The sequence below is a fragment of the Coregonus clupeaformis genome, unplaced genomic scaffold, assembly GCF_020615455.1.
Source record: "Coregonus clupeaformis isolate EN_2021a unplaced genomic scaffold, ASM2061545v1 scaf0164, whole genome shotgun sequence".
Lineage (NCBI taxonomy): Eukaryota > Metazoa > Chordata > Actinopteri > Salmoniformes > Salmonidae > Coregonus > Coregonus clupeaformis.
In genome coordinates, this window is record NW_025533619.1 from 422,822 (window position 1) to 446,966 (window position 24,145).

Here is a 24,145-nt window from a genome sequence, read left to right on the forward strand (position 1 = left end):
GGGGAGGACGGCTCATAATAATGGCTGGAACGGAGCGAATGGAATGGCATCAAACACATGGAAACCATGGAAACCATGTGTTTGATACCATTCCACTTATTCTGCTCCAGCCATTACCACGTGCCAGTCCTCCACAATTAAGGTGCCACCAACCTCCTGTGGTATTGGGCAGGTATTCTAAGTAGTGGGCTAGTATGGACATTGGAACATGGCTACAAACACGTTCTCCTTGCCACCATTTTGTCACTGTGTTATCGTCATCATGTCCTCAGAATGTGACATATGAATGTTGGAAGCGACACTTGACAGACAGAGAGTCATGTAGAGACAAATGGCAGAATCTCACAGCTGATGATATGACAGTTGATTGGCTTGGAGGAGATTGTGATTGATTGATGATTGGTTGATCACTTCAGTTCCTGTCAGTCACTCAGAAAGCGAGGACCCTGGCAAAAAATGTCCCGGACAAGGCGGCCCGAGGAGATTTTTGTTGGGCGGTGCCGGCGGGTCAGGGGGTGCTGGGCTGGGGAGGTGTGGAGGAGGAGGAGCGATCGCCCATGCACATAGGGGGTCAGAACAGAGGGGGTGGGCAGTGAGGGTTAGGAGGGACCTGGGTCGTGTTTAGTAAGGAGAGAATGTTTTGAAATGAAGTGAAACAGTGAGGTACTGTAACAGCTGAATGTGTTCAATAAGAAAACAGATTTTTGTTTTGCAATGCTGTGCCCCACAGAACATGACCCAGGACATTTTCAGCACTAGTCTCTTTCGACCACCAGCTTCAAGTCAGATAACATGTATTTTATAATTGTGTCATATTCTGATTAACATGGGCAACTTGGTTGTCAAAATTCCTTTTAAATTAACGAGGAAGACCTCAGGATTTACATGACAAGTAAAATGTGCTTTCCTTGGTCTCATCAGATGATTCAATCTCTATTCCTAAACACAATAGCTAGAATGTAGCCTATATTCTAAACACTAATCATGTAGTGCACTTATGCATGGTTCTATAGATGGCACCCAGTCCTCACTCCCCTCCTAACCTCCCCTTCTCAACACACATCCCCCATTCTCCATTCTCCCCACACCCACCTCACTGCAGTCCAGTCCAGCACCACACCAAACCAGACCTGGGATCACAGTAGTTGTTTTCTTTCAAATACTTTCAGCGTTTGAGTGATCCTGCCTGGAGGGTTTTGCACTTTTAGTTCCATTGTGCGAGGCACGCTCAATCAAGCGCTGCTGAAGTATTTGGAAGAAAACAGATGTTATTTGAACCCAGGTCTGCACCAGGCCAGGCCAAAGCCATACCAGACCAAAGCCAGACCAGGCCAGGCCAAAGCCACAGCAGACCAAAGCCACACCAGACCAGGCCAGAGCAACACCATCACCCTTCAGGTCCATTAACAGCATGACAGAGAGAGCAGAGCTGGAGCCAGTTGGTGTAGCTGCAGTATTCCATTCATATGATCCCATTAAAGAGCTAACAACAACAGACATTGTTCTTGTGAGGTCAGAACTTCTGAGAATCCTAACATGATTTACTATTCACGATCTAAAATGCTGGTACATTTTGAATAGGTTCCTAAATGGTAGTTAATAGGTTGCTAATTCAAAACTAACTTAATTCGTAGATCTGTCTTCAAACCCTTTGTCGTGCTCTTTCTAGAAAGAGGAATACTGCAGCTCGCCAAAACACGGAGACTGAAAAGGTAAATCACCACAGCATAACGGTGAGGTCAAACTCGTCACTACGGTGGTCACAAAACAAAATGGCCGCCATGTTGTTCCCCAAGCGGCCTAACCAGGCAAAGCACCTAGCAACCGCCCAGCGACCAACACAGAGAGAGAGAGAAGCACGTGGACACACCACCAGCTCAATGGAAGGCCAACAAACAAACATACAAACATACAAATAAAACTAGATTCAGTCGATAATGGCGGAACAAGGAAACCCAACAGCAACAAAATCCACAAACAAAAAAACAAAAACGTTAAAAGCGTACAACAGAAATAAATGAGGGAGAACGGAAGCAATGGTGGACCACCGAAAGCACCGGAGAGCTGAGAAGATGGACTAGTTTTTGGGAAGAGCAGATGTACATACCTCCTGGGGAAAGACAACAGCCAAAATCATGGGAACAAACAAACAAACGAGGAAGAAAAAGAAAACAAAAATCAAATTAAATTATTTAAAAAATCATAGCACCACTTCTTGCTCATCTGATTGGAGGAGTGGCTCAATGCACTGGTTTACAATGTTGGCACTCAGAGGAACAACCCTTCAAAAACGCATTATATTATCAGATTTGATGAAGACGTATCAGTCTCAGAGCCTTATTTAGATTATGATTATTATAGGCTCTCAATAGAAGGCTCTGGGATAAGTGGAGTTATTCTGGAGTACATTTATAACCACCAGAGGAGGCTTCTGCTCACCCCAAATCATTTCAGTTCAATGCATTGTTACACTGGTGCCAACTTCTGTAAAACAACGCATTGCACAGCACCACCTCTAGTGTCCCAGTCCATTCAGGCCAATTATTTAACCTTCCAAATGCATTGTTACACTGGTGCCAACTTCTGTAAAGCAACGCATTGCACAGCACCACCTCTAGGGTCCCAGTCCATTCAGGCCAATTATTTAACCTTCCACCCAAATTAGTAGCACCTGAATGTCAATATTCCCAGTTATGTATCACTGGAGTGTGATTGTAGTCTTCTTCATTTTACTGGAAGGGTGCTAAAGACTCACACTGATTAGGGGTTTCAATTCAGGTTCAGGGTCCTGTTCATTAGGCACCAAACGGGAGAACATGGAATGAAACAGGGAGGCACTACCTACTGGACTTGTCCAATAAGAAACGCTAATTTTAATTTTCCATTGTGGCTAATGAACATGGCCCAGATTATTGTGAATTTATATCAGAGTCATTGTGAATCCATCCAAACAGAGAGCGTAAGATCCACTGGGAAACAGATAGGGTGGAGAGTTAGGAAGTCCGTACGTCTCTGTTAGATCACAGGACATAATGCGGTTCTCTTTGCTGGAAGACTGATCATTGGGAAGTCCTGGAAGAGTAATTGTAACATTAGAGGGGAAGGAAGCATAGTAGTAGTGTGTGTTCACAGGTTTATACTCCACTGTACAGGTTGTCTCTCTATGTCCAGAATGTGCAGCTATCTGTCTGTCTGTCTGTCTGTCTGTCTGTCTGTCTGTCTGTCTGTCTGTCTGTCTGTCTGCCTGTCTGCCTGCCTGCCTGTCTGTCTGTCTGTCTGTCTGCCTGTCTGCCTGCCTGTGTATCATGTGTAGGTAAGAGTGTGTGTATGTGTGCGTCTATGCGTGAGTGAGTGTATGAATATGCCTAGTCGTGCATTACTGAAAGCCCTCCACATGTGGTCGTCTGATCTCAGGGCCTCATCCATAATGCATTGGGGTGGGCAGAGGCCCCTCAAATACTGTATATGGATTGAACACACACACACACACACACACACACACACACACACACACACACACACACACACACACACACACACACACACACACACACACACACACACACACACACACACACACACACACACACACACACACACACACAAACACACACACACACACACACACACACACACACACACACACACACACACACACACACACAGGCAGTCTGATCGAGATGGGCTCATTGGTCAGTCTGTAGGCCTCTGTTTCACTCTGATAGAATCCATCACACCTTCCCTACCATCATAGACAGTGATAAACACAGTCATCGATGGGCACAGTAATATTGGTGAGGATTGGAGAGGATACAGGCCTTTGGGATTTCTAACTGTACAACAGTTATTTCAAGATTATTTCAATGCTTCAACAACGTTATTTAAACGTTCTGAAGGTTATTTCAGCGTCTAGTCCTGCTCACCCAGTTTAAGCAGCCAGCCCTCCCGGTCTGGGTTAAAGAAGGTGTGTGTGAGATCGTTCCCGTCGTCCTCAGGGATTTTGAAGGGCTCGTTCTTGATGCTGTCATACAGGTTCTGTGGGGAGGAGAGAGAAACACTAGGACTTGAGTACAGATAGATACAGAGAGGGGGTTGAAGAGGAAGGTATAGGACCCCTGGGGCAGGGGGATCTGATGGGATCAGGAGTGAGATGGAGGGATGGAGAGACAGATGGAGGGATGGAGAGACAGATGGAGGGATGGAGAGACAGATGGAGGGATGGAGAGACAGATGGAGGGATGGAGAGACAGATGGAGGGATGGAGAGACAGATGGAGGGATGGAGAGACAGATGGAGGGATGGAGAGAGATGGAGAGGTCTCGTTGATGCCTCTGTTCACACACCCTGAGTAGGTCCTCTGGAAGGTCTCCTCCATCGTTAATTCCTCTGTTCATGGAGATGAAGCGCTCCACTGCCGGCTTGTCCTTCACGTTGGGGTTGTGGAGGCTGGTGTTCAGCATGATGATAGCAAACGACAGGATGTAACAGGTGTCTGGAGAAAAACACACACACACACACAGACACAAGCATTCAGGACCACACACAGGCACACACACACACACATTTGCAAATTGGGACCCCAACATTGTCATACAGATAGATTCATGGACACAGTCCCAGAAACAGAAAGTACTGTCTCCACTTACAGTTAGTGAGTGCATACATTTTCACCACACAGCCGACACACAATTTATACTGGTGTGATTGATGGTCAGCTGCGGTGTTCGCAAATATAAAGTGATACCACGTCTCCGGGACAATAGCATAGAAAATGTAAATTACTGGAGCTGAAAGACTTGCTCTTTGTGGACTAGATTCAGATAGATAGAGAGAAACCTCGTTAAGGAAGAGAGTGAGGTGGACAGACATTAAAGAGTGTGTTGGTCGCTAAGTGTGTGTGTGTCGCTCAGTGTGTGTGTCGCTCAGTGTGTGTAGTGTGTGTGTCCATGTGTACATGCAGGTGCGTGCAGAAAGACAATGTGGTCAGAGGCTGGCTGACACAGCAGCAGCACTTTCCATTATCTGGCCTGTTTGACTCAGAGAGAAGGTCATGAATTATTTCCATCCGTCTGCATCCATGTTCCAAGCAGCCCGTTTGCCACGGACATTCTGTCCCCGTGAACACACCAGATACCCTTACAGTAAACACTTCACCATGCCTGGGTTCCCTATCTATACTGAACAAAAATATAAACGCAACATGCAAACAATTTCAAAGATTTTGCTGAGTTACAGTTCATATAAGGAAATCAGTCAATTGAAATGAATTCATTAGGCCCAAATCTATGGATTTCACATGACTAGGCATAGGCCCACCCACTTGGGAGCCAGGCCCAGCCAATCAGAATTAGTTTCTCCCCACAAAAGGGCTTTATTACAGACAGAAATACTCTTCAGTACCCCCTGTGGTTACACGTGATCTGCGGTTGTGAGGCCGGTTGGACGTACTACCAAATTCTCTAAAATGACGTTGAATGCGGCTTATGGTAGAGAAATGAACATTTTATTATCTGGAAACAGCTCTGGTGGATATTTCTGCAGTCAGCATGCCAATTGCACACTTTCTCAAAACCTGAGACATCTGTGGCATTGTGTTGTGTGACAAAACTGCACATTTTAGAGTGGCCTTTTATTGTCCCCAGCACAAGGTGTGCCTGTGTAATGATCATGCTGTCTGTCAGGTGGATGGATTATATTGACAAAGGATAAAATGCTCCCTAACAAGGATGTAAACAGATTTGTGCACAAAATTTGAGAGAAATACACCTTTTGAGCGTATGGAACATTACGGGGATTGTTTATTTCAGCTCATGAAACATGGGACCAACACTTTACATGTTGCGTTTATATTTTTGTTCAGTATATATATATATATTTTTTTTACAAATACTTTGAGCGTTTGCTCTAGCCTGCCTGAAGTGAAAGATGGGCGAGGTTTGTAGTATTGGGACTGTTCTATTGGTCCATTAAGCCAAGCAAGCTCAATCAAGCGCAGATTAAGTATTGATTTTGAATAGTCTTTGAACACAAGTCTGCACTTCACCATGCCTGCTAAATACAGTAGGAATAATACTGCTAGAATGGCATTCACATCCTATTGTACCTGCACACTGGAGAATAACATCTTCCTCTTTGAAAAGTGCATCAGTGAACACAGACTTGTTGGAGTGGGATACCCTATAACAGGGGTATACAGTAACTTCAGATCTAAAATATAAAATTCATACTGTATATCCATTCATACTGTATATCCATTCACCACTTCACCCTCAGTAGACACTTCAAATGGTACCCTTCAATCGCCCATCACCATGACAGGCGGTAACCCTAGCTCTAACAATGCTTTAGTGTAAATCGTGTTGACTCTTCACTACATGCCTGGTAATGAGGTCCAAGCCTGTGTTCCTACCTGTGGACTGGAAGACACCAGGGTTGCACTGGCAGTATCTCTGGGCGAATGCCTCCATCATGCGGTCGATTTTCTGGGCCTCGCCAGGCAGCCGGAAGCTCCACAGGAACTGTCTGTCAGGGGAGGAGAAAGAGAGCTTAGTCAGTAATACCATCTATTAACTACTAACTTTGTCTAAATACCAAATGGCACCCTATTTTCTACGTAGTGCACTACTTTTGACCAGTAGGTTGATACACATATTTAGATGACTGAAGGCCTTTGTTAACTACTGATGAGGGTGTGAAAGTGGGACAATTTTTTCTCATGTAAAGTAAGTAAGCCTTGTCTGAGCCAGAATGGCTCCTGTTTGCTTTATCTAACTTAGAGAAATGAACTGACTGTAAGTCGCTCTGGTTAAGAATGTCTACTAAATAACCAACATGTAAACAGTCAAGTAGTGCACTCTATAGGGAATTAGGGTGCATAGTTGGGACAAATCCTAACTTGTTGTATCCATACTATATTAGCCCTGCAGTTCTCTTCTGTCTTGGTAGATGTGTTTTCTTAGTGCGTCTTCATACTAACATTGGTGGTGGTGTAACAGCTCAACTACTATCTAATAACTATTCTGTGAAGTGCTGTGTTACAGTATGTTATGGCTGGTACAAGTGTGTAAGGAAGTAAGTAGCCTTCCACGAGCCGTGGCTAATGCTAGATGGAACAGCTTATAGGAGCAGGAGTCTATCTCATGTTTATGTAGACTGAAGCAGGTGTACAGGTACACCCCCTGGACAGGAGGCTAGTCTATCTACCTCCTGTTTCTGTAGTGAGGCAGCTTGATGTACAGGTACACCCCCTGGACAGGAGGCTAGTCTATCTACCTCCTGTTTCTGTAGTGAGGCAGCTTGATGTACAGGTACACCCCCTGGACAGGAGGCTAGTCTATCTACCTCCTGTTTCTGTAGTGAGGCAGCTTGATGTACAGGTACACCCCCTGGACAGGAGGCTAGTCTATCTACCTCCTGTTTCTGTAGTGAGGCAGCTTGATGTACAGGTACACCCCCTGGACAGGAGGCTAGTCTATCGCAGGGCCTTACAAGCTGTGCCCGTGTGAGATGATTTAATGGAAGATAAACTGATTAAAGGTTTGGCAGCGACACAATAACCCAAATATTTAATGATTAACAGCAACGTTAGGTAACTATAGGACAATGGTATATCAGGAGGATAAAGATAACGTTAGGTAACTGTAGGACAATGGTATATCAGGAGGATAAAGATAACGTTAGGTAACTATAGGACAATGGTATATCAGGAGGATAAAGATAACGTTAGGTAACTATAGGACAATGGTATATCAGGAGGATAAAGATAACGTTAGGTAACTATAGGACAATGGTATATCAGGAGGATAAAGATAACGTTAGGTAACTATAGGACAATGGTATATCAGGAGGATAAAGATAACGTTAGGTAACTATAGGACAATGGTATATCAGGAGGATAAAGATAACGTTAGGTAACTACAGGACAATGGTATATCAGGAGGATAAAGATAACGTTAGGTAACTATAGGACAATGGTATATCAGGAGGATAAAGATAACGTTAGGTAACTACAGGACAATGGTATATCAGGAGGATAAAGATAACGTTAGGTAACTATAGGACAATGGTATATCAGGAGGATAAAGATAACGTTAGGTAACTACAGGACAATGCTGTATCATGAGGATAAAGATAACGTTAGGTAACTATAGGACAATGGTATATCAGGAGGATAAAGATAACGTTAGGTAACTATAGGACAATGGTATATCAGGAGGATAAAGATAACGTTAGGTAACTATAGGACAATGGTATATCAGGAGGATAAAGATAACGTTAGGTAACTACAGGACAATGGTATATCAGGAGGATAAAGAGAACGTTAGGTAACTACAGGACAATGCTGTATCATGAGGATAAAGATAACGTTAGGTAACTATAGGACAATGGTATATCAGGAGGATAAAGATAACGTTAGGTAACTATAGGACAATGGTATATCAGGAGGATAAAGCTAACGTTAGGTAACTACAGGACAATGCTGTATCAGGAGGATAAAGATAACGTTAGGTAACAATAGGACAATGCTGTATCAGGAGGATAAAGATAACGTTAGGTAACTACAGGACAATGGTATATCAGGAGGATAAAGATAACGTTAGGTAACTATAGGACAATGGTATATCAGGAGTATAAAGATAACGTTAGGTAACTATAGGACAATGGTATATCAGGAGGATAAAGATAACGTTAGGTAACAATAGGACAATGCTGTATCAGGAGGATAAAGATAACGTTAGGTAACTACAGGACAATGGTATATCAGGAGGATAAAGATAACGTTAGGTAACTATAGGACAATGGTATATCAGGAGGATAAAGATAACGTTAGGTAACAATAGGACAATGCTGTATCAGGAGGATAAAGATAACGTTAGGTAACTACAGGACAATGGTATATCAGGAGGATAAAGATAACGTTAGGTAACTATAGGACAATGGTATATCAGGAGGATAAAGATAACGTTAGGTAACAATAGGACAATGCTGTATCAGGAGGATAAAGATAACGTTAGGTAACTACAGGACAATGGTATATCAGGAGGATAAAGATAACGTTAGGTAACTATAGGACAATGGTATATCAGGAGTATAAAGATAACGTTAGGTAACTACAGGACAATGCTGTATCATGAGGATAAAGATAACGTTAGGTAACTATAGGACAATGGTATATCAGGAGGATAAAGATAACGTTAGGTAACTATAGGACAATGGTATATCAGGAGGATAAAGATAACGTTAGGTAACTATAGGACAATGGTATATCAGGAGGATAAAGCTAACGTTAGGTAACTACAGGACAATGCTGTATCAGGAGGATAAAGATAACGTTAGGTAACAATAGGACAATGCTGTATCAGGAGGATAAAGATAACGTTAGGTAACTACAGGACAATGGTATATCAGGAGGATAAAGATAACGTTAGGTAACTATAGGACAATGGTATATCAGGAGTATAAAGATAACGTTAGGTAACTACAGGACAATGCTGTATCATGAGGATAAAGATAACGTTAGGTAACTATAGGACAATGCTGTATCAGGAGGATAAAGATAATGCTAGGTAACTACAGGACAATGCTGTATCAGGAAGAGGTTGTGATAGAAGCCTGTGCTTTGGCTCTCTGGAGAGTCAGAGATGTTTGGAGTGTGTGTGTATGTGTGTGGGTGTGTGTCTCATAAGTACCCATAGGGGCCTGATGATTTGTAGGTTATAAAGCCCCACTGGGAGGCTCTTACCTCAGGGCCTGGACCAGGTTCAGGTCGGTGAATTCATGGAGCTCCACAAAGTCATGGAGGACCTGGAGGTTGAACTCATCTCTATAAGGAAAATAATATAATATGTTAATGATTTTCTGAAATCATCGCTAAATTATTTGAGTGTAGAGACAGAGACACATAAAAAGACACAGACACACAGACATTTAGACACCCAGCCAGACACACAAACGCACATACACACACACGCATGCATGCGCGTGCACATACACACGCAACACACACACAATCAATACAAAACTGGGGGAGGGGGCACACACAAGGTGACACCTCTATCATGACATCACTCTTCTTGACATCTGTGGCCTTTGGAGTTAGTGATATCTCCCCTAAGATAGGTCCTGGGAGGCCTCCTGTCGATCTCTGACAGGGTCAAAGCCAATCCCAAACTCTGCCCGGGGGATTCCTGATCAATCAGGGAGAGCACACACACAGTTTGCCCCTCCCGCACCGGAATCAGAAATCTCTTGATACCAATTGGACAGAGCATCCATGACGAGATATGGGTGGTGTTCATTAGGTACCGAATGTAAGAAAACGGACTGAAACAGAGAGGGACTCCCTGAACTGGGTCCAATATGAAACTCTCATTTACCTTTTCCGTTGCAAACCATTTTAAAACATTGCCCTACTGAACACAACTCAGCTCTCCATTTCCTGGTCTGGCTTCGTCAACTAGCCGACCACACCCAGGCTGTAGCACTATAAGGCAGGCAATGCTCCCTGGGTAATATATACACACTGCCCAGCCATTGGGTGTTGCCTGTTATGTGGCTTTGAATTAATATAAAAGATGGTATCTCTTCAGGAGAGACTCAACTTTTAAAAAAATATTCTGCTTCAGCCAACATTCCAGGATTTTTAGGTACTTAATAACATGATTTAGAATGGATGAAGTGGAAAGACAGATGGACTGTGAAGGAATCGACGCCTCTGTTTTGAGGTCTGAGGGCCTAGATTTGGATCTAATAAAGGGTGTTGGGGGAAAGGGCGTTGGGGGAAAGGGCGTTGGGGTAAAGGGCGTTGGGATAAAGGGCGTTGGGATAAAGGGCGTTGGGGTAAAGGGCGTTGGGGGAAAGGGCGTTGGGGGAAAGGGCGTTGGGGGAAAGGGCGTTGGGGGAAAGGACGTGTGCCTGTCCTGACCGAGGAAATGGTGCACTAGGGAAAGTATGTGATCTGGAAATGGGACATCTTTGACAGGAAAGTAGTGACGTCCTTCTGAACTACACAGAAACACACACACACACAGAAACACACACAAACAGACAAGACAAACACACACCCCTCCCATAAAGAGACGTGGCCGTCACTGCTCTCCCCACTGACCTCTCCCCAAGGTAGTCTCCGATGGCAGTCTTGTTTAGCCCCTCCCCCTTGTACAGGAACTGGGCGATGTCATCGCTAGTGTGCTTCAGCAGGTCGTTCTCGATCAGGAACTTAATCCCCTGAGAAAATACAACATACATCCCGTGTCAGACCCTCGTTACAACGGGGGCGTTCCAGGCCGTATTGTTTGTAGCCGTGCAGCGCATATCAAAAGATTGCAATCATTTTGCAGCGAAATCAGGGGTAAGCCCAACCGGGACTCAAACATGGGTACGATCCATACCATAATGTCAAGAGGATGGAACCTCCTGATTGATGAGGTTGCTAGGCGTTTGGTTAAGGTCGCTACAATAGATATTGTGGTTCCTGAAACATCAAACACTTCTCTACACGTTGTCAGATCTGAGAGTTGGCGCAGTGGGACTGCAAAAAACTCACAACCTTGAACAGTACAAGTATATCAAACCCACAAGACACCTTCAGAATGTCTATTTCCCTCAAATTCAACTCTGAACCTGGAAGCCAGTTCCACTGCTTTGTTTCATTGCTCCCCTCTACCCAGGGACTGATTTAGATCTGGGACACCAGGTGGGTAAAATAATGATCAGGTAGAACAGAGAAGCAACAACTTGAATACCCCTGGGCTGGGATTCCCAAAAGCATCATAGCACTAAGATAATCTTTCGTGCATTTAGTTTCAATGGAATGAAGAAGATCTTAGTGCTACGATGCTTTTGGGAAACCCTGGTCTATGTGATACTCACCTTTTTAGGGTCCATGTTGAATTTCTTTCGGCCCATGGCCACTTGTTTATTCCTCTGCATGTTTTTCCTGCAACATCAAATCAAATCAAATAGAATCAAATTGTATTTGTCACATGTGCCGAATACAACAGGTGTAGACCTTATCGTGAAATGCTAACTTACGAGCCCTTAACCAACAATGCAGAGTAAGAAAATATTTGCTAAATAAACAAATGTTAAAATGAAATAAATAACACCAAAACAACAATACGGAGGCTGTATACAGGGGGTAGCGGTACCGAGTCAATGTGAGGGGTACGGGTTAGTCCAGATCATTGAGGTCATATGTACATGTAGGTAGGGGTATGCATAGATAATGAACAGAGAGTAGCAGCAGCGTAAAAAAGGGGGTAAATGCAAATAGTCCGGGTAGCCATTTGATTAACATTAAATGAATTAGAGATACATTATTATTGATTCATCAAATGTACAATATCCCCAATTTGTGATACTGTAAGGGCTGGTTTCATGAATACAGATGAGATTTTCCATTGAGCATGCTTTTCAGTCCAGCACTAGGCTTCATCAGGGTCCGGGAAACCGGCCCCAAGAATAAGTGTTTGTGTGATGCCATGTAAATATAAACTTTGTCCAAAGAGAGAAAAAGTATAATGGAATTTAGCCTTTCATTTCAAATCTATTTGCTCATCTCACATTGGGTCAATATTATGTATTCCTTCACTTATTCATTCAAATAATACTTTCAGGAATGTAACATTTGTCATCAGCTTGGCAGTTAAAATTGCTCTAATGGGCCACTGACGACAACTTTCGTGATGAAATTGTGACTCAAGAATAAGCATGATGGGAAAAGCCCATTTCTCAGGCCTGTAGTGTCGAGAAGTCAAAGAAACAAAACAACAATTTCACCACCTTATTGTCTTTGACACATGGATTGGTAAAGACTCAGATGACTCAGAAAGCTCTTTATACAATTTAGTAAATGGCCAGAGCAAACTAAACGCATGTCTGAAAACATCCTTTAGGAGGTGGGTGGTGGAATGGGATCCCCCTCAACTTGAGTACCCCACGGCCCACACTCCAAAGTACCCTTCACTTCTTCCTTCCCTAGGGACCCTCAATTGTCTGCTCTACCCAAACACCTCTGCATTATTGAATATTCCCCCCATCACGGTGGGTGTGGCTGATGAAACATTTAAAAGCACTAGTCAATGTGGGTGTGTTTGTGGGGGTGTGATTGTATGTGTGTGTGTGTGAGCAAGCGTGTGTGTGCGAGTACGTGCATGTGTGTGTGTGCGTGGTGTTTTGGGAAGGGGAAGAGGGTTGGCACTATCTGGACATTTGGGTATAAATATTTAACGACAGTCATTATCTAAGTTAATGGAATACAAACAAAGCAATTTGGACTGTAAGAGATAGGAGATGGCAAGGAACCCTGAAGAACCTTAAAAAACCCCAAGGAACCCTGAAGAACCCCAAGGAACCCTGAAGAACCCTAAAAACCCGAAGGAACCCTGATTTCGTACTGTTACACACTCACCTCTCCTCAGTGGAACCCAGGTTCTCAATCTCACTGGTCACTTCTGCTATCTCATTCTTTAGACGCTGGAAATTAGAGAGATGAGAGGGTTAGGACCAAACACAAACAGAGATAGACACACACACACACACACACACACACACACACACACACACACACACACACACACACACACACACACACACACACACACACACACACACACAAGAGCATTACACTCAGTCTGCGGTCCCAGGACAGGTTGTGAGGATCCAGAACATTCTACTTTCTCCTCCAGACCCGTGAGTACCCACTGTCTGTGCCCACTGTCTGTGCCCACTGTCTGTGCCCACTGTCTGTGTCCACTGTCTGTGCGCACTGTCTGTGCGCACTGTCTGTGCCCACTGCTGCCACCATGCAGTCTCCCCATAACCGTAACCAACACTGACACTAACCACTCCAATCTAATATCAACCGGATGTGTATGTGCACTGCAGCAGGTCTCTCTTTCTCCCCAAACCCTTTCTTCTTTACAAATCACATTAAAGGGAGGAACATTGGTGAATGACTTCCATACAAATGGAGTAGGGAGCATAAAATGTGATTATTTTGGGGTTGTGTTTGGGAGATTAATGGAGTTATTGCCGATTATGCCTTTTCTGACAGCTCTGTGAGTCCAGTTCCAGAGAGGGAGGGGGGAGGGAGGGAGGGAGGAAGGGAGGGTGAAGGGCCAGACGGGCGGTCACCAGTCAGGGCCCTGTATGAGGGTGAAACAGGATGGAGACTGGAGGGGGAAACTACATCACGACCGCATGGACACACAGACAGCTAATAAAGAGAGGGTGTCAGATCTCTTGTCCTCCTGTGTTTGTCCGTCACAGTCAGCCAGGCCAGGGGATGCTAGAGTGTCACAAGGGCCACAGGGCCACAGCAGGGGCCAATCACCTGGCCCGGGGCCATGGTTGCTGTCCTGTCCATGTCCCTCATATTGACCATTTAACTACATGGATGTTACTGAGAATGACCGGGGTCACTGGACACGCCACAGAGGTCACCAGTGCTTTACATTGCTAGACTCAGAGACTAAGGGAATGTCATCTGTGTGTGTCTATGCTGTGTGGTAAGATAGATGATACAGTATATACAGTTGAAGTCGGAGTTTACATACACCTTAGCCAAATACATTTAAACTCAGTTTTTCACAATTCCTCCTGACAGAGCTGGTGTAACTGAGTCAGGTTTGTAGGCCTCCTTGCTCGCACACGCTTTTTCAGTTCTGCCCACAAATGTTCTATAGGATTGAGGTCAGGGCATTGTGATGGCCACTCCAATACCTTGACTTTGTTGTCCTTAAGCCATTTTGCCACAACTTTGGAAGTATGCTTGGGGTCATTGTCCATTTGGAAGACCCATTTGCGACCAAGCTTTAACTTCCTGACTGTTGTCTTGAGATGTTGCTTCAATATATCCACATAACTTTCCTTCCTCATGATGCCATCTATTTTGTGAAGTGCACCAGTCCCTCCTGCAGCAAAGCACCCCCACAGCATGATGCTGCCACCCCCGTGCTTCACGGTTGGGATGGTGTTCTTCGGCTTGCAAGTAACCCCCTTTTTCCTCCAAACATAACAATGGTCATTATGGCCAAAAAGTTCTATTTTTGTTTCATCAGACCAGAGGACATTTCTCCAAAAAGTACGATCTTTGTCCCCATGTGCAGTTGCAAACCATAGTCTGGCTCCTTGCTGAGCGGCCTTTCAGGTTATGTCGATATAGGACTCATTTTACTGTAGATACTTTTGTACCTGTTTCCTCCAGCATCTTCACAAGGTCCTTTGCTGTTGTTCTGGGATTGATTTGCACTTTTCGCACCAAAGTACGCTCATCTCTAGGACACAGAACGCGTCTCCTTCCTGAGCGGTATGAAGGCTGCGTGGTCCCATGGTGTTTATACTTGCGTACTATTGTTTGTACAGATGAACATGGTACCTTCAGGCGTTTGGAAATTGCTCCCAAGGCTGAACCAGACTTGTGGAGGTCTACAATTTTTTTTTTTTTAACAAGAAATGTGTGGGGTGGTTGAAAAACGAGTTTTAATGACTCCAACCTAAGTGTATGTAAACTTCTGACTTCAACTGTATAGATAGATAGAGAGAGAGCGAGAGAGAGAGAGCGAGAGAGCGAGAGAGAGAGAGAGAGAGAGAGAGAGAGCTGCTAATTCATTAGGGACCAAAGCAGAGAATACAACAGACTGAAAAATGTGAAGGACTACCTGGAATTCTTCGATGTCCATTGCAAAACATTTTGCGACATTGTGCCCTAATGATTACGACCTATATCTTGCTGCTATCTTGACCAGGGCCCATACACATAAAGAATCTTAGAGTACTGTAGGAGTGACGATAAAGGATCAGTTTTGCGCTTCAGATCATAATGAATAATATTAAATGGACAGCGGGACCTGGGAGTGTATTCATAAAACTTCTCAGAGTAGGAGTGCTAATCTAGGATCTGTTTTGCCTTTTAGATCAAGATTACATGGACAGGAGAGACCTGATCCTAGATCCACACTCCTACTATGAGATGTTTTATGAATACAGGCCCTGATCCTAGATCCGCACTCCTACTATGAGATATTTTATGAATACAGGCCCTGATCCTAGATCCACACTCCTACTATGAGATGTTTTATGAATACAGGCCCTGATCCTAGATCCGCACTCCTACTATGAGATATTTTATGAATACAGGCCCTGATCCTAGATCCACACTCCTACTATGAGATGTTTTATGAATACAGGCCCTGATCCTAGATCCGCACTCCTACTATGAGATATTTTATGAATACGGGCCCTGATCCTAGATCAGAACTCCTACACTGAGATGTTTTATGAATACGGGCCCTGATCCTAGATCAGAACTCCTACACTGAGATGTTTTATGAATACGGGCCCTGATCCTACATCAGAACTCCTACTCTGAGATGTTTTATGAATACGGGCCCTGATCCTAGATCAGAACTCCTACTCTGAGATGTTTTATGAATACGGGCCCAGGTCTCTCTTGCGAAAGACATTAGATCGCAGTAAGACGAGCCTGGATAAATAACGGTAAATGAAAGGACAAATGAGATACCATGGAGAGGCAACATTAACATCTCTGCCTTGATATGAGCTTTACTGACTGACACACTAGATGAAGGGTGGATGAAGGACACTGCTTGTCTCATGGGAACTTAGCTAACCCCATTCTGTCTGGGTGTGTGAGGAGTGACACCAAATGAAATGATAAAGTCATTTTACAGCTCTTAACACTCTTCCAAGACCTGGATTCAAATAGTATTTGTCTTTCAAATTCCTTGCTCAATCAAACACTCCTAGTATTTGAAAGAAAACAAATGCTATTTGACCCAGGTCTGACTTGTCTTGCCTTATTATCCTACAGTTAGTCCCCCTACTGCTCACACTGCCACTCAACAACTACACAGTACACAAACAACTAGCTAGGCTCCATCTCAAGATAGTCCGTTTACTAAAAGGGGGTCCTGCACTTTGTGGGGGGAAATGCCACACATTCTTCATGGGCCATAATATTTGGAGGATATAGTCAGTCTCTTTTCAGAAAGGGGCAGCTGGAGGATTAAGGCAGGGGTAGAGCTAACTGGCAGGTGAAGTCAATATTTAATCAAAAAGCAGAGGAGAAGACAGACAGAGCCTGCGGAGGGCAGACAAACGTCTGGGGCCTGGTGGGTCAACAGGAAAAGTGTTGAGAAGCTTCCACCCTACACCCCATACCCTGAAACACCTGCCCTCACCCTTCCACCCCTCCAAAGCAGGGCTGCGTTCAGCAGGGCACAACGTTGTGGAACTTTCAGATATAAATATTATGATGTAGAACAACCATGCCTCTCTGACTAGAGAATGTGATATTTTTCACATTACAGGGGTGGAGCACTGGGGGTAATGATTTAACAGGTTTGGAAAGGAGAAAAAAATCCAACTAACAAGCTTCTACTGTACTGTAGACAAACTAAAGATCTACTGTACTGTAGACAAACTAAGGATCTACTGTACTGTAGACTCACTAAGGATCTACTGTACTGTAGACTCACTAAGGATCTACTGTACTGTAGACAAACTAAGGATCTACTGTACTGTAGACTCACTAAGGATCTACTGTACTGTAGACAAACTAAAGATCTACTGTACTGTAGACAAACTAAGGATCTACTGTACTGTAGACTCACTAAGGATCTACTGTACTGTAGACAAACTAAAGATCTACTGTACTGTAGACAAACTAAAGATCTACTGTACTGTAGACAAACTAAAGATCTACTGTACTGTAGACAAACTAAAGATCTACTGTACTGTAGACAAACTAAGGATCTACTGTACTGTAGACTCACTAAGGATCTACTGTACTGTAGACAAACTAAAGATCTACTGTACTGTAAACAAACTAAGGATCTACTGTACTGTAGACTCACTAAGGATCTACTGTACTGTAGACAAACTAAAGATCTACTGTACTGTAGACAAACTAAAGATCTACTGTACTGTAGACTCACTAAGGATCTACTGTACTGTAGACAAACTAAGGATCTACTGTACTGTAGACAAACTAAAGATCTACTGTACTGTAGACAAACTAAGGATCTACTGTACTGTAGACAAACTAAGGATCTACTGTACTGTAGACAAACTAAGGATCGACTTGTCAATGTGTGTCTGGAACACATTATGATACTGGGAGATGCTTTGATACTGATGTAACCCTCACTACATCTTAACACACACACACACTATCCCCCATCCCACACACACTTCTCTCCTACTCTCCCCCCTCCCCACACACACACCGTACCTGAATGTCTTCCAGCAGCTCTTGCTTGCGCCGGCGGATGTTTTCCAGTTCATGCTGCTCCTCAGGGGTGAGGTCGTCTGGCACTGTGGGGACAGAGAGAGTGATAGAGAGGTTTGGGTTATCCCAAAATACTCACAGAACACACCTTCCTTGACCCTATCATTCTCATTGTAACCTACCTGTTCCCTTAGGCTGGGTAACAACTATCCTATCAAAACGTGATAGAAGGCTCTAAGTCGGGTCTGGCAGCCTAGAGAGAAATAACAAGGAGAAAGAGAGGTGGAAAGAGACAGAGAGAGGGAGAGAGAGAGGAAGAGAGAGACAGAGAGAGAGAGAGACAGAGAGAGGAAGAGAGAGACAGAGAGAGAGGAAGAGAGAGACAGAGAGAGAGGAAGAGAGAGACAGAGAGAGAGGAAGAGAGAGAGAGAGAGAGAGAGAGGAAGAGAGAGACAGAGAGAGAGAGAGAGGAAGAGAGAGAGGAAGAGAGAGACAGAGAGAGAGGAAGAGAGAGACATAGAGAGGAAGAGAGAGACAGAGAGAGAGGAAGAGAGAGACAGAGAGAGGAAGAGAGAGACAGAGAGGGAGGAAGAGAGAGAGAGAGAGAGGGAGGAAGAGAGAGACAGAGCGAGAGGAAGAGAGAGACAGAGAGAGGAAGAGAGACAGAGAGAGGAAGAGAGACAGAGAGAGGAAGAGAGACAGAGAGAGAGGCTGAGAGAGAGAGAGAGAGAGAGGCTGAGAGAGGAAGCGAGAGACAGAGAGAGAGGAAGAGAGCGACAGAGAGAGACAGAGAGAGGAAGAGAGAGACAAAGAGAGAGGAAGAGAGAGACAGAGAGAGAGGAAGAGAGAGAGACAGAGGAAGAGAGAGACCACAGCACCATCAGCCACATCTACACCCCCACCCCCACCAATTAACACCACCCAACAAAATCAATCCCTTTTAGACAACTTCCTGGACAAAACGTTCCACTGTAATAGTGAAGGTGTAAACTTGGCAGTAGAAAACCTAAACAGCATATTTGACCCCTCAGCTTCCCTATCAAATCTAAAAATCTCTAACAGAAAACCGAAGAAAAGTAACAACAGTGACAAATGGTTTGATGAAGAAAGCAAAAACCTAAGAAAGAAATTGAGAAACCTATCCAACCAAAAATATAGAGACCCAGAAAACCTGAGCCTACGCCTTCACTATGGTGAATCACTAAAACAATACAGAAATACACTATGGAAAAAGAAAGAACAGCATGTCAGAAATCAGCTCAATGTAATTGAAGAATCCTTAGACTCTAACCACTTCTGGGAAAATTGGAAAACACTAAACAAACAACAACATGAAGAGCTATCTATCCAAAACGGAGATGAATGGGTAAACCACTTCTCCAATCTTTTTGGCCCTATAACAAAGAACAAACATAAAAAAAATATACATTTACAGTAGTACAGGGCTGCCTGCCAGAAGCCTACTGACCCACCGTGTTTACAGTAGTACAGGGCTGCCTGCTGCCCCACCGTGTTTACAGTAGTACAGGGCTGCCTGCCAGAAGTCTACTGACCCACCGTGTTTACAGTAGTACAGGGCTGCCTGCTGCCCCACCGTGTTTACAGTAGTACAGGGCTGCCTGCTGCCCCACCGTGTTTACAGTAGTACAGGGCTGCCTGCCAGAAGTCTACTGACCCACCGTGTTTACAGTAGTACAGGGCTGCCTGCTGCCCCACCGTGTTTACAAACACTCCAAGAACAGTCAAGTCCACAGCACATCACAGCGAAGCAATAGGATAGTGTTTTCCCCAGATTACTTTACAAAGGCCGCCCTACAACAACATCCAGGGCCTAAAATTAAACCAATTGAAGCCAAATGATTTTAGACAGGGGGAACAAGGCCTACACAATGTGGTAGGAAACACTGCAACAAGCCAGGCCACATCAACTCTACCCCCTTCTACCTGGACTCCTCCAATGTCTATGATGGAAGGAATGTCGCACAGATAACTCCACCTGCCAGGACATGATGCCCTAATTCAGGACAAACCACTTCTCCTCATGTGAGAACTTCACATCCACCCCCAATAACACAACGGGCAACAAACTGGATGAACTCAAAGGTTCTGTAATGGTCTGTGGCTCCTCCAGTTCACACTAGACATGCTCTATACTGTACTCTGAGGGATAATATCCTCTGGTGTGTGTGTGTGTGTGTGTGTGTGTGTATCAGCTCAGTGTAAGTGAAATACAAGCCCAGGACAGCAGTGCCAGGACAGCACTAGCGTGGCATATCTCAAAGCCCTGTCACTGCATGTACGGTTATTATTAGCTTCCCCCGGGACAAGGACTGAGGGAGGAGCAATCTGTCCTGAATAATGGGGCTGCTCTCTCTGTGTGTGTGTGTGTGTGTGTGTGTGTGTGTGTGTGCGTCAGAGCCATTGAAAGTCAAGCAGAGCCATACCTATACAGAACGAACCAAAGGTGACCCCATTCACAACAACAGGAGCCTGTGACAGAGGATTCTGAAACTATCTCAAATGCAGACATTCACTCAGCCCAACTCAAATCATTTCATACATGTTGAGACAACAAGCCAATTTCCAAAAACAATCAATGAGCCATGTCTGAGTCACTCAAACCCAATGCATCAATTTCCTGGTAAAACACAGACGATAAGCAAGGTGGTCCCTGTACTCGGGGAAACTAACTACACCCCAGAGCCTCTCTCTATGGTGGTGTGAACAGCACCCGCTGGTGACCTCTCTCCTCCCTCAACACACAGGAGATCATAAGCTGGAAGGTTCATAGGTCAAAGGTCATGGGCTGTGGTTGACCCCGGTGGGGCTCACTGGAAGGTTAACAAGCCCAGGGATGGTGAAGCATGGACACCAGTGTGTGTATTTATGGCTACAAGTCCAGCACAGGGATCCATATGGAAAGGGCACACTCAGCCAGCCAGAAAGAACAAGGTTTAATGTATTTTTGAGACACAAGCATGCACACACACACACACACACACCGAAGCATGTGTGCGCATGCATGCACGAATGCTCACACCACACGTGCGCTCCTCCCCACACACACACACACCTTCATAATTCATGACACCTACCACAGAGGCTTCACTCAAAGCTGAGAAAATGTAAAAGCAAAAACGTATGTGATCTGAAAAATGCTGAATTTATCTGAAATTCCAACCTAAAAACAAAACTGAAATTAGAGTGCATAATTAAAATGCTTCATTTAATTATTGAAAGTAACTGCCAAACCCAATACCATGATGAGAAGAACACTAGAATGTCTGGTCATTTTAAACAGGAATAACAGACTACAGGAGTCCTAAAGAATAACAAGGGTCTCTTATTGGACAAATCCAATGTCTGTTAGACACATAGCTAAATAAATACTAGAATGGCCTTTTATTTCTTTATGCAGCCAGTCAGAATCTCCTTGAGACAAATAATGGATTTGATACCTGTCCTTACATACTCTACACACACACACACACACACACACACACACACACACACACACACACACACACACTGCTGCTGCTGCTGATAGGCCTAGTACAAATCCAAATCCAATAGGGCAGATTTTATTTAATAGCGTTTTACATTTCATGGGCCTCATCTTCCATCGATTACACAAGTGAATGTCACGCTGAGTAAAGCCAGAGCAGTGCTGCGTGCTTAACAAGCAGGAAATTAACTGCTCATCCTGAAAGTAAACATTGAAGTCATACTGGGTGGATGCATCGGGGGAAACCACATACACAGCCACCCACTGCATTCCTGTCTTGGCTGGTAGGGACAGTTAGAAGAACACCACAGGACCCAGAGAGAGAAAGAGTTAAAGAGAGAAAGAGTTAAAGAGAGAGAGAGAGAGAGACCAAGGCATCCCTTAACTACGGCCTTCCTCCTATAATACTATAGGAATCCTCTTCCCCAGACATTTACACAGCAGGCTATTCAGGGCCGTATCAGAAACACACACAGCCCTAGCCGCAGGTCAAGACAAGCCCTCTGCTTCACATCAGACAAAGAACCACATGAGGGAGTAGTCCGTTCCTGTTGTGACATCAGTGCCATGTCACACTCACTTCCCTTCTCAGAATATAAGCCTATGTCCCCAATGACCCCTTATTGCCCTTATAGTGCACTACTTTTGACATGGGCCCTACTGAAAAGTAGTGCACTATAAAGGAAATACTCTTCCATTTGGGAAACACCCTGAGAGAGAGAGGTGGGGGGGTGTTGGGAAAACCCATCCACTTCAACTAATTGCTGAGGGGGACTGTGTTGGGATACTGGGTGAATATTGCCTGTGATTGCTGTTGTTTGACTGTCATTGATCAGGCCACTGGCAAATAACGAACATAAAAGATTCCGCCTGCTGCCACAGTAGGGGAAGCAGCAGAGCTGTGTGTGTGTGTGTGTGTGTGTGTGTGTGTGTGTGTGTCTGTGTCTGTGTCTGTGTCTGTGTCTGTGTCTGTGTCTGTAAATCAGTGTGAAGAAACTGACACAAAGCTCACTAAAGGACATTCCCGTATCATGTCAGCCATATTGAGTAGGAGTACCCAGGTACAATTGTTGTCTTGTTGTTTTGTAGCTTTGTCCTTTCTAGTGTTGCATGGTATACCGACACTTCAGTACTTTTTTGATACTAGAACATGAAAAACGGTTTGGTTGATCAGTACAATAAAATAAGTCCCAAATGGAAGGGAAACAGATTGTTTTTCATCTGTAGACCCATGAAATCAGCCAAAACAAGCTCAATAACTCTATGCATGCACTCACTCCTATTGAATATGCATTCATGTGAATAGGCCTAGGCTACATCTTTGATTCACGCAGTTTATCAATAGAGATTTACCATTCAAATAGACAGACAGACACACACACACACACAATGTGCAACAATAGAAACAGACAGAGACATGAGAGTGGGAGATGGGGGGTGAAGAGAAGTTCCATTACATATTCATGAGATAACTGAAATAGCATTATATTCATCATCAGATGGACAACTCATAATCTCCCCTCTCTGTATCTCAGAAACATCCTGCATTTACTCGAACAGTTCAATACATCTGCAGAGGTCAGAGGTCAGCGTGATGATAGTCATCAACATTTTGAAACCAGTGAACGAGACACTCTCAGTCTTACAGTAGCCAACCAGAGGGAGAGGCGAGTGTGTGAAATGTGTGTGTGTGAAGTGTGTGAAATGTGTGTGTGTGAAGTGTTTGTGTGTGTCTGCGTGGGATGAGAGAGAGACGCACACCGCCCACATCCTGTTTTCTAGGGCCTAGTACTGCCTGGAAAGCAGGTCATCCAGGGGAATCACACACCCCCTTCAGGCTTACTGTTCACCCCTGCTGTGTCAGCACTCCATTCTGTTTCCTCTGAAACTCTCCATAATAAAACAGTAACACTATCTACCACGTAGAACAGCCATTAAAAACTAACTCTGTTGACTATATATTCTTGGCCACAGCAACACCAGGGGCCTCTGGGTGGCTCACAGGAAGGGTAGGGAGATAAAGTTTGGGTCAAAGAGAGCGAATTTACTGAGGGATTCACACTACCGTGCCGAGCCGAAGCAAACTGTTCTGGTACAGACATCAAATTTCGCTTTCACTCTTTATGGTCAACCCAAACCGTACTGTGCTGGCTCAGACATCAGATGCCTCTTTCACACGTTAGGGCCAACCCAAACCGTACTGTTCTGGCTCAGACATCAGATGCCTCTTTCACACGTTAGGGCCAACCCAAACCGTACTGTTCTGTCTCAGACATCAGATGCCTCTTTCACACGTTAGGGCCAACCCAAACCGTACTGTTCTGACTCAGACATCAGATGCCTCTTTCACACGTTAGGGCCAACCCAAACCGTACTATTCTGTCTCA

The 24,145-nt window shown here is 44.4% G+C and overlaps 1 protein-coding gene across 5 annotated transcripts in view; it reads right to left on the bottom strand.

Annotated features, from left to right (window-relative positions):
• Positions 1 to 24,145, bottom strand: part of LOC121568703 (cytohesin-1) — a 99,215-nt gene that overhangs the window by 9,019 nt on the left and 66,051 nt on the right. For 3 of the 5 annotated variants that reach the window (XM_041879099.2, XM_041879098.2, XM_041879100.2), the window contains exons 2-9: positions 18,257 to 18,339; positions 13,412 to 13,476; positions 11,872 to 11,938; positions 11,108 to 11,226; positions 9,743 to 9,823; positions 6,410 to 6,522; positions 4,344 to 4,492; positions 3,923 to 4,035 (exon numbers count right to left, since the gene is read on the bottom strand). In XM_041879099.2, the coding sequence (XP_041735033.1) occupies positions 3,923 to 4,035; positions 4,344 to 4,492; positions 6,410 to 6,522; positions 9,743 to 9,823; positions 11,108 to 11,226; positions 11,872 to 11,938; positions 13,412 to 13,476; positions 18,257 to 18,339 (790 nt within the window). Of the gene's footprint in view, positions 1 to 3,922; positions 4,036 to 4,343; positions 4,493 to 6,409; positions 6,523 to 9,742; positions 9,824 to 11,107; positions 11,227 to 11,871; positions 11,939 to 13,411; positions 13,477 to 18,256; positions 18,340 to 18,435; positions 18,508 to 24,145 lie in introns of those variants that run through there. The other 2 variants (XM_041879101.2, XM_041879097.2) reach the window with 2 other exon arrangements.